Here is a 16,518-nt window from a genome sequence, read left to right as displayed (position 1 = left end):
CCTGCATTTTTTTTATTCTTCTTTATAAAGCATGTATTTGTCCAATTTGGGAAGCTGTTTAAAGCAGTGAGGTTCAGTGCTAGCAGTACATCGTGATACTCATCTCTGCATTTTTGAACTCCAGTCCAATCACTATCACAACTGGTCTTGTTAGTACTGAGGAGAAAGAAATAGTAAGGAAGAAAATGTTGAAAGTCCTTTGCTCAATTTGTCACTCAAGGTTTTTTATTATTTTTTAGAATTATTTTCGTGCAGTTTCATATAGAAGATTTTCTTCAAAACACAGCTATTGCCTTCCTACTTCAGACAAATGAACAACTGAAAATCATTTGAGTTCTCAGCTACATTTGCTGGTACATTAGATTAGAATGAATATGTTGATCTCCAGTTCTTCAGCTGTGGTTTTTAAAAATGTGTGAGCAGCTTTAGCTATCTGTTGCAGTGCTTATGTTTCTTTTAACCACAGTGGCATCTAGGCTGGGGAAGATTCTTTTAACAATTGATTTTACTACTTTTAAAAATTGAATGTTTCTGTACATTACAAGCTCTAAAAAACAGCATTATGTGTATTTCCTGGGACTTGTTTATACTAATAGATGTAAATGTAATCTATGCTTCATTAATTATCTGTATTTTTAGATCTCTTCACCTAATTTAATAAATAACTACAAATAACTATATATTCTCTGAATTATAATTTGTTACTTTTCATTTTAAACAAAAGCTCTTATTTTCAGGATGTAACTGTCTTCATAATAAAATCTGCTTTATTTTCATATACGAATGTGACTGTCTATAATACACTTTGCATCCAGTTTATTTTCTGTGATAAATTATTATTGTTTCATAGATATTAGTTGACTAACTATATCGTAGACAAGAATTGGATAGACAAGTTGGATATCTTTCCCTAGACAAGATTAGAATATATAAGAGGCTCTATTATAGGGATCATTGATCTCTATAACCCTGCTAGTAAAATGCTAGGTTGCATTTTCTGTGCTAGAAAACTTAAAAAGTAAAAAACTTAAATTAATATTAATATTTTTACAATCATGTCCTGATCCTTAGCTAGTCTGAGACAAAATGGAAGATATACTTTGAATTAGAAGTATTTATCAGATATATAGATATATGTAGATATATATATTTAGATATATTTTTTAAAATTTAAGATATAATTTGAAGAGAAATTACAATACTTAATAATAATGTAATTTGGTCCTTTGAGAGGTTCAGAATTTTTATAGATGTGAGTTCACACTTGCCTGTAACACCTAGTTATTTCATATAAGGTGAAATTTGTTGACCCAGCACACACCTCATGTTTTCTTTTTCTTATATATCAAGTGGAGGCATGAACTCCACATACTGACTAGGAGACACTGCATGTGACTTCTGTGCAGTTGACTTTCCACTGCAGAAAGACTGCTTGTTCTGTGCCTTCCTCCCAGCCCTACCCATAGCCCAGGATCCCATTTCAGTTCTACCTGGGGCTGTCAGTCCCTTCCCCAGCAATGCTAAAGTGGTGCTGGTCTCCAGCCCTATTCTGTGCTAATCTCAGCATGCTCATGGAACTTCCTATTTTTACCTCAGACCTAACTCTTCAAATTGTGTTTATCTAGTGGTCACTTTATTGTCACCAGACTTTTTTTCTGTAATGAATCCAGTCCTGTTGACCTTGCTCAGGTGGAGGTGGATGCTGCTCTCTCTGTGAAGGCACCGTGCCTCTATGCGTGTGTGTGTGATTTCATCCTTGGCTCCTGGCTCCTCATCTCTGTCAGAGCAACCCTGCTTTTGCTGTTCCTGATGCTTTTGCATTTGATATTCTGGTCCTCATTCCTTTCATCCTTTCCTGTGTGAGGGTTACATGGAGGATTTTTCCATAATGTCTTGAATGTTATGCTGTTTTACTGATGCTGCAGCTGTAACCTTGGTCTTCCTGCCTGACTCCTGTAATGCTTAATATCCTGCTGTTCTGTAGCATGGGTTATAAGCTCTTGAAAAAAGGGTTTAAAAGTTTGAATCTACCAGATATTTATTGATTAGTCTGTCATCCTCAAAGCTCTCTTCATAACCGAATTACAGAAATTTGTGCCTCAACTCCTGCAGCTTACTATGTAAAGGAGTAAATAGAAATGACTTTGTTAAAATTTTTAGGTAAGGCTAAGATAGGGTTTTTAGTATTTGGTATACACCTGTGTTTAAAAAATTGATTCTGTTTGATTACAACCTCTAGTTAGATTATATTTCTAGCATTTTGTGTTTAACACACTGACAGTGAATATGAATCTGCCAGGCAATCATCAAATAGAATTTGGAAGAAAGAGCAGGGGCTGAAAATTATGTGGAAAAAGGGTCAAGGAAATAATACTTTGGAAAAATGACCCTGGAGTTTTATTTTTCTGAAAAAATAAGGCTCTTCCAAGATAAGCACAGTCACCCAGTTATCTTGAAGGGAAGGACTCCTGGGCCTAGGAAATCAACATGTGATGGTGAAAGTCAAATAAAAAATTCTAATAATCTTGCACTGCAGGCACCAGGAAGAACCATAATCAGAGGAAGGGTAAGAAATACTTTCTTTTGAAAAACACAAATTACAAACAGCAGCAAAATTCTATTATTTTCAGATGTGAAATGCAACAAGAAATTACTCTAAATTTAGGCAATCTTATAGTGGGTGTTATTTTTACTTATAATCTTCATAAGAGCATTTTTGTAAAAGAGTTACTTTTTAATATTCTAAAAATAATTTTTAACAATTTCCTGTAAATCTTTGTGAGTACCACTATATATGGTATATTCTGAGTATACTGGCTCTGAGTAAGGCCATCTGGTATTCCTCCTGTTGTTATATTTTGTATTTTATAGGCTCTATATGAATTATGAAAATGGATAAGTGGTTATATGCAATAAAATGTAGGGATAAGGAATGCTGTAGTTAACCTGGTTGCTGAGGTAAATACATGTTTAAAGTACTGTGTGCTTAAGGTGTTATGAAAAGGGACTTAAGGGTAAAAGTTAGGAAACACTATTTTAATAATAAGTGAGGAAAAAAAAGTGTAAATCTGCATATTTAGAAATTTTTGCAACATATTGAATTCTGTACTTTATATATAGCTTTATGTGTATATATCTTTTAGAAACCCCTTTTGTCCTATACAGTAGGAAAATATGGGCTTTTATATACTTTAAAAATACAGAATACCTCTGTACAGCAGAAAAATTAAGATCAGAGAAACGCATCATGATTCATGATCTTTAGATTGAATATGTGTTGAAGAGAGCAAAATAAATGTATTTAACCATCACAGAAACTATATTTGTTACAGAAAGTGAATATCATCTAGCTTACATTTCACAGGTTCTAAATTATAATTGGGTATGCTAAATAAAGCTTTACATGTGTAAACTCTTATGAAAGTCTACTAATTATTTTTAAATACTGTTTTCCTAGCTTGCATTTACTCCCTGTTAGAGAAAAACTACATATTATTTCTAGTAATTCTGGATGCAGATGTATTTATTACAGCATTTAGTATATATTTCCTAAATGCTTAAAAACCTAATTCATCTTATAAGAGTAGTATGTCTTTTTCATGAGTGAGGAATTTGAACTGCCACCACGACAAGAAAAATATATGGAGTCTGTCAGTGGATGGATGTCACAGTTAAAATTACAGTTCATTAGTTTATATCTTGATACTCAACCAAAACTACTACAGGTTTTTCAAAATTTTGCTGCTCATAATAAAAAACAGAAGTGATAAACACTTTTTAAACACTATTTTGTATTGCATGTCCTGTATTATAGAAACATAGATTGTACCTGTAGGAATTCAGTATAAAAAGCTTTGGTCAGAATTTATTAAACAGCTTATTTTACTTTCCTAAGGTTTTGATTCAGTTGTCCTCCATTTTACTCTGAAGCCCTTGAAATCTTTCAATTTCAAAGTCTTGTTGCTTCTTCCTGACAGTTTTTTTTTAATTTTTTAAAAAATTTGCTTATATTTATATATCCTATACTGAAACTAATAATTGTGGATTACATAGAGTAAGTCTGTCATTATAACTTTATGTTTGTTTCATTTTTAGCTCCATGTGGTGGGCATTTTTCATCTCCCAGTGGAGTAATCCTCTCTCCAGGGCTGGCCGGGGGTATTATAAAGATTCCTTGAATTGTGAGTGGGTGATAGAAGCTGAGCCAGGACACTCCATCAAAATTACATTTGAAAGGTGTTGGCTAATGTTTTCTTATTTAATATTTTCAGGTTTTTACCTAGAGGCAGGAATTTCTTAGTTCTGATGTAACAGTAAATTTGCATTGTCTCAAAAATCAAGCAATGGTATTATTCATGGTAGGGTGTCCCATAAACCTTAATGCCTTCAGAGCACAAAACTTACCTTCAGTGTAATTTCTATATGTAGCACTAAAAATGTTTAGAGATTCCTGCCTCTTCCATGTATTTAGGTCTGTCTGGGCGAGTTAAAATTTTTGTCTTCTTATAAAGATTAACATGCTTCATCTGCTCTTAACTGTGTTGCTCTGATGAACTATACTTATAAAGTACTTTTTTCTTCTCAGATCCATGAAATCTTCAGCTCCAAAAGTCTGCATCAGTTTATGAAAAGGCATTCATGTTTTTATCCACCGTGAATATTTAATTATCAAATCAGCTGATGCTATTTTTGTAAAAGGACTGCTTGCTCTCAGAATGTAATTGTGGTTTCCGCAAATCACTGCAGCATTCCACTTTTCTTGCATTACTGCTTGTTACTTCCTGATTCTGGGGATGAAAAGCGCTGAACACTTTAAATTTCTTAGGGCAGTATGATGTGGGCATTTCATTTTAAGCTTTTTACAAAAGAACTCAAAACAGAAAATGTAATTTAAAAAGTACTACATGTTCTACATATTTTAAAGGATGTTTTTAGATTATTTATTATTGTAAATATTAATAGTAAGATGATGAATCCAGGCAAAAAAGGGTCTTTGATGATCAAAAGTTATAGTGCACAAATATTATGCAAGTAATTGCATAGATAAATAAATGACTTATTTCCCGTCTTTGGTACAGGACTAGTTATATAGAGGGAATCCAACTCCCTGAGCTGGGAGGTAGGGACTGGGAGCAGAATTGCACCCCCCACCGTCCAGGAGGAGATGGTTCTGCTGCACCATGTAGCTGTGTACAGATCTATGGGCCTGGATGGGATGCACCCAAGTAGTGCTGAAAGAGTGGCAGGGGAGACTCACCACTCACAACTCCTTTCCATCATTTTTCCAGCAGTCTTGGAGGGCTGGAGACATACCCAGCAGATTTGGAAATGAGCCAACGTAACCCTGTATATAACCTCTTAGGTAATTTTCCATACAGGAAATTACAGGCCTGTTAGTCTGACTTTGGTAACAGGGAAGCTGATAGAGCAGATTGTCCTGAGTACCATTATGGGGTACATGCAGGCCAACCAGGTGATCAGGCCCAGTCAGCATGAGTTCATAAACTGTAGATCCTGTTTGACCAACCTGATGTCCTGCTATGACAGGGTGACCCGCTTACTGGATTAGGGAAGGGCTGCAGATGTCATCAAGATCTTTGGCACAGTTTCCCACAGCATTCTCCATGAGAGGCTGGCTGCTCATGGCTTGGATGCAAATACGTTTTCTTGGATAAAAAACTAATTAGATGGTCAGGTCCAAAGAGTTGTGTTAAATGGAGTTAAATCCCACTGGTGGCTGATCCTGAGTGTGATCCCCAGGGCTCATTGCTGGGGCTGCTTCTTTTTGACCTCTTCATTGTTGATATGGCTGAAAGGATAGAGTGCATCCTCAGGAAGTTTGCAGACAGCACTAAACTGGGTGGAAGTGTTGATCTGCCTCGGGGTAGGGAGGCTTTGAAAAGGAATCTAGATAGACTTGATCAATGGGCTGAAGCTGATTGTATGAGTTTCAGCAAAGCCAAATGTCAGATCCTGACTTCAGCCACAACAACCCCAGTCATACTGCAGGCTTGGGGAGAAGTGGCTGGAGAACTGCCCAGACCTGGAGGTGCTGACTGACATCCAGCTGAACATGAGCTGGGTGGCCAAGAAAGCCAACAGCTTCCTAGCCCATATCAGGAATAATGTGACCAGCAGGACCAGAGATGTGATCTTACCCCTATTCTCAGCCTTGATGAGGCTGCATCTCAGGTAGTGTGTGCAGTTTTGGACATCACAGTATAGGAAGGGCATTTGGGTGCTGGGGAGGGTGCAGAGAAGGGCAATGAGGCTGATTAGGGATCTGAATAACAGCTCTTATGAGAAGAGGCTGAAGGAGCTGGGGCTGTTCAGCCTGGAGAAGAGGAGGCTGAGGGGAGACCTTATTGCTCTCTACAGCTACCTGAATGGAGGTTGTAGTGAGGCAGGTGTGGGCCTCTTCTCCCTAGTGACTAGTGATAGGACAAGAGGAAATGGTTCAAGTTGTACCAGGGGAGGTTCATATTGGATATTAGGAAACATTTCTTCACTGAAAGAGTAGTGAAGCATTGGAGCAGGCTGCCCAGGGAGGTGGTGGAGTTGCCGTCTCTGGAGGTGTTTAGAAACCCGGTAGATGTGGTGCTTCAGCAGATGGTTGAGTGGTTTTAGTGGTGTAGGACTGACATTTGGATTTAATGATCTTGAAGGCCTTGATGATTCTATGATTCTAAGATTCTACTTTTCAGTTTCCATTTATGCAGCATAGTTTGACTAATCCTGGTCACACTCAACTTAGAAGAAAAGACATACAACTCAAAAGTATCCTTTAAGCAGGGTATGAAAATTACCATCTTTTCTTAGCAAAATTTCTCTCCTTTTCAGCTGAGTTTCATTAACTCTGACGTGTGCACTTTTGTTTGTAATGCATTAATGGCTTGTCATAAAATTGCACAACCTCTATTACTCTTGTAGAGAAGACTAATAACAGTAAGCCATGTTCTCTTCAGATTGCAGAGAGAGAGCTTCTATCCTTTTTTTAGCCTAATCTCATTGTGACATTATGAAACTTCTTTTTCCCTTGCTGATGATATGGACACTCTTGTCACTTGCCATAAATTGGATTGATACACATAGTGCTACAGTGAAACAGTCCAGAGAAGCTTTACTTACATATTGGTGTGTGCATGCCTACATGTATCTGTGCAGGAGTACATGTAAAAATACCCCTATACATGCTCACACAAATACACTTACATATCTAATTTAATGATCATAGCATAAAATTATTACGTTATATATACACACACACTACTGTATATACCTGTAGAAATAGTTATAAACCAAAGAATGAAATATATCTTTATAGTGAACTGAATGAAAATATTTTGTAAGCTTCTAATGTTAGATATTTTATATGTTTTTATTTGTCACAAAATTTAAATTTACATTCTGATGCCTTAGTAAATTAACTTCTTTATAAGACTCATATTATTCTGTATCTCTTTGCTCTACCGCTTGCAAATCTTCAGTTGGACTTTCTTAAGATAGAAGGTTGATTTTGTTGCAATACACACTTTTAAATCTATAACCAAATGACTTTTCCATATCCTCATATTTTGAGCAGCTTTTCACATTTTACCTTTGTCCTGAAAAACAAAGAGAAGTGCTTTTTCTAGAAAATCTTTCTTGGTGATAATACTAAGACTTCCACAATATGTGTTAGTTATTCAGAAGATTTTTGATTTCTCAGTGTAAAACTACATGTAGAGTACATGTCTAGAATCTTTACATCATTTCTTTTTGGATTTTCTAGGAGTAAGAGAGCAGTTCTTACTAATACACGTTTCCTGCAGAGTGACACCTCAGTGTTATGTCAGTTTATCATTTGCACAGTAGTTTATTTTCTGTTAATCTCCTATGTTCTTATGGCTTCTCTCTTATGACATTGCATGTGTGCAAGGTTCTGCATTCTATGATTGCATGCTAGTTTTCCTGTGCCATAGAGCCAGAGACACTGGTGAAAAGAAAGAGGTGATGAATAATACTGCTTTCAGACATTTCATACTAACTTTTTCAGATTTTTTTTTAATGATCATGCATGGGTACTTTGAAGAATTTAATTCTGTTGTACAGGCGTAGCCATGATAGGTAATTTGGTGGACTTTTGTTAGAAATCATTTTTTTACTCTGAACTGAAATGGTAGAAGTAAGAAATACAAGCACCGTTCTTCATTGTTATGAACTGTTTATCATGAAGCCTAATTACGAGTATTTAAATGCTAGGGATGTTAATCAGCAAACTACTGATTGCAGTACTAGTCACGTTTGACTAATGAATATACACTGTGAATCAGGATATTCTGCTCATACCCTGAAGTGAGCAGATTTGATAGGGTGTCTCTTAGAAACCAAGATGCATGATGTAAATATTAAAGCAGCTTTATATCTGAAGATAATACTAAAAAGTGTGTGTCATCTCCTGTGTTAAAGTTTGTTTCATTCCTGTCTGTTTTAATTAGTTCTTGGAGTCCTCCCAGGCAATAGACCTCAAATAACAAGCGATTCAGTTTAGTTTAAAAGTAGCGACTACTTAAGTAGTAAAGAACACTGGAGTAGTCTTAAGAGACCAAAGTATCTTTATTCAGTTTTCTATAAATCCCAACTTTTTTCTTACACCACGGAAAAACAAGGTGATATGTAAATACGTCAGATAAGTTGAGCATCAAGAGGGAAGACATTAAAGGAAAAATTATATAAACATCACCCTTATAAATTAAATTTAAATTGATCACTGTTCTGAGCCAAACAACCAAACAAAGACATTGTAAGTATCCCTCCCCTTCAAATTTCTTCCATCTCATCTCACCTCAATAAAGAACTGTCTTTATTTTTTTTCTCTGGGGTGCTTACTCATTTTTTTACTCATTTTTTTAATCTCCTTTGTTTTTTTTTCATGCTGTTTGTGGCATGTTATATAGTCTTTGAGCAAGAAGTAGTTATGAGAGCATTTCTGTTATGTCCTTGGAAACTCAAGCTAATTTCATTATATCTTGACTGGCCTCCTAGTGACTTTCTATTTATGAGGTCAATACCTTTTTTTTATACATGCTGTCTCGTGTTCTTTTGATAAAGGAACTAAGAAAGCAGAGCAAGACTAAATGATCTGTTTCCAAGCTTGCTTCTGTTTTGTATGCATTGGTGGGAAAAACAAGTACTCAAAAAAGCAAGTTATAGCCTGGTAGCTTTTTAAGAAAATCTAATCATGAGTTCATGTGGGAATAAGGAAAAAAAAACCTCAGCTCTTCTGCTTCTAGGCTTTCATTTTCATAACTACCTATTACTTTATTTCTGCTCTTTTCTCTATTATTTCATAGGATTGGGACATGGATAAAAGAAAATACATGTTTTGGATGTTTAATCTGGCTTCATGACTTTCACTATCTCCTTTAGATTTCTAGGCTCAGCCTCATGGGACATAAATACTTTATAAATAGAGTTCCTCAGTATACTGGCATTAGTCATGCAGTTTCTTGAATGGATTTCACAAAACCAATTTAGGCATCTAAGTGAATCAGAGAGAGAATTATGAATATCTGAAGGGTTATTTGTAGGATCCTGCTGGTTATTGTTTATTTTTAATTCTGAGTTTTTCAGTAATCCATCAGAGAGTCCACTAAAGCAGTATGATTGCTGTAATGTCTGTTGCAGTAAGAAAGAGAGAAACCACTCTTAAAATACCAGATCCTTGGGACTGCTTATGCTGTCTAAAGCAAGCAAGGTGATACAAGCTGACAAACCCAGCTTTTCCTTGACAGAGAAAGGACACGTGCAAACAGGCATGTTGTGCTACAGACCTTTCTAAATAGGATTTTTAATTTTTTTTTTTTTTGCACAATTTCCGTGACTCTGTTAGACTGAGCTTCAAATGGCAAAAAGCTGTTGAAGTCTCAGTGCAGACTTACGTAATTTTGTTCTTACTTAGGGATGTTTTTAAAGGTAGACACTCAGTGTATGATTCTTTTATCAGATAAAGTACCTTTATGATATATGAGCCAAATCAAATGGATATATCAAAAGAATGCATCAACGTGTCCTCTATATAATCTCCCTTCCCCCCCCCCAAAAGAATAATAATTATGTGCCATAAAATAGTATATACAAGTAATATTAATCTTTGCTGACAAACTATGTTTCTAGTATTTGTTTCCTGCAACATAAACCAGCTCAAGGGAGTTAAATTTATTTCTCGTCTTACTAAGGCACTAGCCTGACATTTGATTATTGTATTATTATAAGGAGTAATAATACAATATTGACGTTGTAAAATAGATATGTGGAGAAACAAAAAATAAAGTTATCAGGAAAGGACCACAGTTTTAAAATATGGCTTACTTTCAATTGGTTTATTGAATTTTTTTAACTGCATCTTATATTTGTGCTTCTGTGTGTTTCCTCAATTCCAGATTTCAGACAGAACTCAATTATGATGTTTTGGAAGTTCATGATGGACCGAATTTATTATCTCCACTTTTGGGATCTTATAATGGTACACAGGTCCCACAATTCCTATTTAGCAGTAGTAATTTCATTTATCTTCTCTTTACCACTGACAACAGCCGTTCTAACAATGGATTCAAGATTCACTATGAAAGTAAGTCATTCTGATATGTATTATTTGGTTTCCCCGTGAGTGCTTATTATAATTGTATATGTATATATAAAAGTGTCATCTATGGTAAATTTCTGTTACTATTCAAACTTGTAAAGACTTTATGATGTTAAACTACAAACAGATGACTAGTATTTTCCCTTTAAGTTTAGTGTCATTGCTGTATGGCTTAAGAAGTAAGCATTGCTGTACTTTAAGAAGTGGAAGACAGGAATGGGAAGCAAATGCCTTCTCAGTGTTTCTTTTATGTCTTGTTATTTGTATACTATTATACAAAATATTTTTGTTTGTAAAACAGCATAAGAACAGGAAGATTATGAAAATATAAGGAAATAACTGAATTAATGTCGTAGTTGATATACCTGCAGCTGTACTGAGAAAATGCAGTTTCATGAGTTGAAGATCAAGCTTTGATATTGCTTGATTATAGATTTTTATGGAACTGAAAACCTACATATGGGATTTGTTCTGACATACAGAAGTATTCTTTTCCTTTATTATAATCATATAAACTACACTGCAGTGTGTTTGTATCTAAACTCCAAAATTTATCTCAATTGATATGTTATCATATTGTTTGCTTTTTGTGTTTCTAAATATATCTTTTGTTGTAGTAAGTCATATTTTCATGTGAAATAATATTTTTCTGTAACCGCTGTCCAATTTGAAAAGTAAAAAGGTCACAAGAGCCTTGTTTTCTATCCATTTCTGTTTCATACTCCTACTTTTTTGGAATGACCATCAAGCATTTTTCAGACTTCTTAATTTCTCTGCATTATTTTTGGCCATTTTCACTTTTTCTGAACACTAACAATATGGATCAGCTTGGCAGGGTGCTGAGACTGATCATATAAACAATATTATTAGAAGGGTTGGACCAGATATCCTTGAGAACCCTTCCAACATGACGTTCTAGATTCTGTGATATTAAATACAATGTATGTGAAGGTGGCTTTACTAGATAACTCTAGAGAATCACAGTCAAGTTCTGGCTGTTTATCACACACAAAAAAAAAAAAAAAAAATTAATTTCAAAATCTTTTACTGTCCTAGCCTCCACCTGCATACTGCCATTTGTATCATCCTCTACATTGTGAAGAAGTGATGATTTTGTCAAGTTCTCATCCATTCTGAAGTCTGAAGGATGGTTATGATTATCCTTATGCATCAGGAAAGTTAGATTTATATTGCCAGCACAGACCATTAAGTTCTTAGAATGATTCACTAAATGAATAATGTTAAATGGTAGAAATTATGCTGAGAATATGAACAGTAAAAAAGCTGCACTTACTACAAATATCTTTATATCAAACTGTTTCAGTTAAATAAAATTGGAAAGGAAATCTGAAATTCCATTAGAAATTAATTTTTCAACTTAATTGTAAAATGAATTTATTCTAAAATGTAACCCCACTCCACAGGTCTTTTTACACTAGTGAATAATAGAAGTTAAATTTATACTATCAGATAACAGAAAAAAATCACGTTTTTAGTCCTACTATATAAATTAAGCCATTTTCAGTAGGTTGGTTTTATTTTTTTTTTTTTTCTTCCTACTATTCTCTGTTTATGTAGAAAAATCTAGTCTTCATTTTATTTTTGTTAAATTCTTACTGGTTCTTCATTATCAAATACAACACAATTCTAATTTCTGTTTTATGGAAAATAATAATAGCAATAATAGATGGTCCTCTCTTTAGCATTTCTTTTTTCAATAACCTTATTAAAAGCTGAGGTCTTTTGTATGTTCTTTTTTTCTATGATATTTCTTTCCACACTGAATCTTTTTTTTTTTTTGTAAGAATGGATATTTTATGGCTTTTGTGTAGAAATAAGAGGAATAACACTCAAAAATTTTTACATTGAATACTTTTTCTTCATTTACTAGCTTGAGTAATATTTCTAGATTTTTTTTGTTGTTTTTTCCTGATTATTTTATAATGAAGTTAAACATCTCACTGGAAAGCATCCAAAAGGTTTAATTTTTTAGCACAGATTAGAATTCTCTGTATGAAGTCAATTTATCTATACTCCTTTTTCTGCCATTCATCTTCTTCTCAGTATCTCACATATCAAGCAATCTGAGGTATGAGAATTAGTTGTGTAAATTATTGAGCTACATAAATATTTCAAGTATAAATACAAAAAAACCCAACAGCTGTTTTAGCTAGGATAACAAAGCTTTTAAATATCAGCATCAGGGACAAAGTCATTGAATGTTACTGAGACAGGATTAAACTAAATATCCTGTAAATCCGTGATGCGTTTCTCTGCAACAGTGGCAGGATGCAATTCATTACCTATGGCATCTTATGATGGTAGCGCAGAGAAGTCCAAGTATAAGTAACTGAAAATAGGTAATAATGAAGCCTTTATCCCCCATTGAATTACTTAGGTTAATTAAAATGTCCATATGTTTTTTTTTTCCTTTACATACACATAGGTGTAACTGTTAATACCTACTCTTGCTTGGATCCTGGCATACCAGTGCATGGACGCCGCTATGGACATGACTTCTCCATAGGTTCCACTGTCTCATTTAGTTGTGATCCAGGTTATAGACTGAGTCATGAGGAGCCTTTGCTATGTGAAAAAAATCACTGGTGGAGTCACCCACTCCCAACTTGTGATGGTAAGAATTAACGGATACCTTAAAATACGTACATTTTGCCGAACTATTATAAGTCAAAATGAGTTAAATGTTGGAGCTTGAAAAACCTCCTCTTATTAAGAAAAGAACAATTAAAAGAGTTACATATCTCTGTGCACTGAGATATTTAATAATAGAATTAAATCAACAGATCACTGAAGATGTCTTTCTGAGTATATGTTACTGTGAGGTAACTGATTGACACTTGGCTCAGGGCATGTACGGTTAAAGCGTATCTGCTTGTAAAACACTTATTACACAATACAAATCTTTGTGTTTGAGTGTCCATCTAATGGACACCTATGTGCTCTTAGAGAGGTCTTTTCCAACCCTGAAAATTATGTGATTCTGTGAAACATGAGATATGGTTTATTTATATCTGACTCAAAACCTGCATTTTCTCCTGTTGGAAGTTAATCAGTGTGCTCCTGCCTTGTTAAGAGAACTTAACCCTCTTCAATCAGTGGAAGAACTGATTAGGACCACATCATACCTAATGACTGAGCATATGATTGTTAAGCCAGGCAAAAATGGTATCAAGTTAAGTGTCAAACATTTTGGAGTCTCTATTGTATCACTGAACAAATCTGCTTGAAAATTTATCTCATAGTTTCATTCCTCTCTTGTTATCTGAATTATGCATTTTAATCTGTTTTCCTAGTAAGGATGACAAAAGTTATAATTAATATCAAGAAGGTTGTGTATTTGAGATGTTTTTGTTCTGAAATATTTTTTTTCTTTTGAGCGTGAGTCTCGATTTTCTGATGATAAAAATGGTATTAGGAATATTTACCTACTTCTGGAGTCAAATTCAAAAGAAATGTACAGAATTTTTATAAGCTACATAATGCATGGTAGTATATTTTCCTAAAACAGTCTTAATGTCTCAGGACACTCAGAAAGAGAAAGCTGGATTTTAGTGAATAAGAATGAAAAAGTTTGCTCAATCATATGTGATCTGCCATCTGAAAATTAATTAATTTTCAATGTTTCTTTCTTTTAAACATGGTAGAATTTTTCTTAGCTTCCAGCTTATGTAGTTAGTAAATGGTTTTGGTTTTCAATTTTGATACATAGAACATGTCAGTATACGATGATACTCAAAATCTGTGGTGGTAGAAAGAGGCATAGGTAATCACTTTCCTGCAAAATGGTACTTTGTAGTTCATCAAGTCCATTACCTAAACGATTCTGCTTCTCAGTGAGTTCTTGGAATGAAGAATTGCAGGGTACCCACAGTCAATGGAACTACATTTTTTGAATAGGCCATGAATGTGAGATATATTTTCATAGTGACAGGCACTAGATGATAACCACCTAAGACAAACAGTATTATACACACTCTGTGAACACTGTGTTCTGCTCTGTAATAAACTTACATATTGTGTTAAATTCCTTCTTCAACATGCTGAACTAGCATGCAATTCATTAAGTAAATGAGATATTTTTTTTTTTGTCTCCAGAGCACATTGCTAAGTGGTAATTGTCCATTGAATAAATATGTTCTTAAGGCAGGACTGAGTACATTTATTCTAGTAAATTTAATCAGTTCATGGTTGAACTAATTTTAATTTCACTGCTGAATTTCTTCTCTGGCAGAGTGTTTTTAAATAGGATCCAGAGTCCTTGAACCCGCAGGGAAAAAAAGGCATTTGCTAAATGGGCTGTTGTTTGGATAAACTGCAAGTATAGGCTTGTATTTCTCTTGCCACTAATAAACACAATGGTCACTGTTCCTGCTCATTTAATATGTTACTCTGAAGTTTCTGAGGAATATTTTGATTCTTCTTTTTGATAATTACATCTCTTTTTGATGCTTACATAATGTAATGACATGCAGACAGACCACTATAATTGTCCAGACAGATCAAGACAGATTGTGAGTGTAAGTATTGTCTATGAGAAGGATGTGGAAAAGGAAGAAAATTTACATTTAGAACAAGTTCTTCTTCAAACAAGAAGATGTGTTAACAGATATTCTTTTCTTTGAAGGGGTGTAAACTAATTTTTTCATTAGTTGTTTGGATGTTACACAGATAAGCATCAAAAAAAAGCTAAGGGTCTTCATTATGTACAAGATCATTTCTACAATACTGAGAATGGTGGTTTAAAAATGGTCAAGCAAACTGCTGCTTTCCCCAAACACTGGCCTGAGGGTGTGATTATGACAAGCTATATAATTTAGTATATTTTTTATAATTGATGCATATGAGGGATTTCACAGGTAATTTTCTCAGTTTTGATTTTTGTATGAATCTACATAGATAAGGTACCCACAGCATTCCACAGTGCACATACGTACACAGACAGGGTGTACATATGCAAACAGAGTTTTTTATATACAGAAATATGACGAGATATTTTTGAAAAAAACATTTAGAGCTCTCTGACCTTTGAGGACAGCAGAACCTATTCCAGCTCTTCAAAAATAAATATTTAAGGAAAGCATCTTCTGAATCGTGGAACAGAATCAAAGCCATACATTTTGAATTCTTTTACAGTTTTTAAGACAGCAATTATATCATGTTAAAATAAATTATACAACCATAAAATTAAGGCTTCTCCAAAAAATAAAATTGAAAAACTATGAGCTTTATCAAACTATCAGTATCTTTTCAAGAAATTAATCTGTAGGCCTGCAGGAAGATATTGTTAAAAGTACTTTGGTATTGTTAAGTGTGATCAAAATCTGGATAGCTGTGTTAGAAAAATACTTGTGTTTATTTGTTTGTTTTCCAAAAGAGGTGTGCTGATCAAGGCCTCGAGGCTTAGACTTCCAATTTTTTCTCCCTTGTAGAGTTTACAGTTCATGGGTAAACAACATTTTCATCCACATAGATCAGAGAAAAATGATTGCCATTACTATATACATTTTTTTATTTATTTGTTTTGAAATTGTTCATCTGAAGATGCGATTTGGCCTATTTACCATAAAAATGGCACACATTACCTAGTAAAATAATAAATAGCAACCATTGTCTTCAAAATAAGAATATGAAGAGACCTTCAGAAAACAGTCATACTTTAGACAGATCAAAAAGATGGTTTTGGGCTTTGCTTAGAAAATATGACTTGCATTGCGTTTACACCACTCTTATCCAACATCCACATATAATTGGCTGGACAGCCCTGAATTTCTAGACTGCAGTCTAATTCCAGAGCTTAACATGTAGGAAAATGTTTTTTCTCACAATATACTACATGAATATTGTAATAGAATTTTGCTTCAAATCTTTAAAAA

The 16,518-nt window shown here is 34.2% G+C and overlaps 1 protein-coding gene across 1 annotated transcript in view; it reads left to right on the top strand.

Annotated features, from left to right (window-relative positions):
- CSMD3 (CUB and Sushi multiple domains 3) overlaps positions 1 to 16,518 on the top strand; it is a 552,597-nt gene that overhangs the window by 318,889 nt on the left and 217,190 nt on the right. The window contains 4 exon segments of the mRNA XM_030444571.1: positions 4,096 to 4,154; positions 4,157 to 4,236; positions 10,422 to 10,609; positions 13,071 to 13,259. Of these exon segments, the coding sequence (XP_030300431.1) occupies positions 4,096 to 4,154; positions 4,157 to 4,236; positions 10,422 to 10,609; positions 13,071 to 13,259 (516 nt within the window).

Source organism: Calypte anna, chromosome 2 (genome assembly GCF_003957555.1).
Source record: "Calypte anna isolate BGI_N300 chromosome 2, bCalAnn1_v1.p, whole genome shotgun sequence".
Taxonomy (NCBI): domain Eukaryota; kingdom Metazoa; phylum Chordata; class Aves; order Apodiformes; family Trochilidae; genus Calypte; species Calypte anna.
The sequence above is the reverse complement of the archived record's forward strand: the minus strand, read 5'-3'. Positions and strand labels throughout refer to the sequence as shown.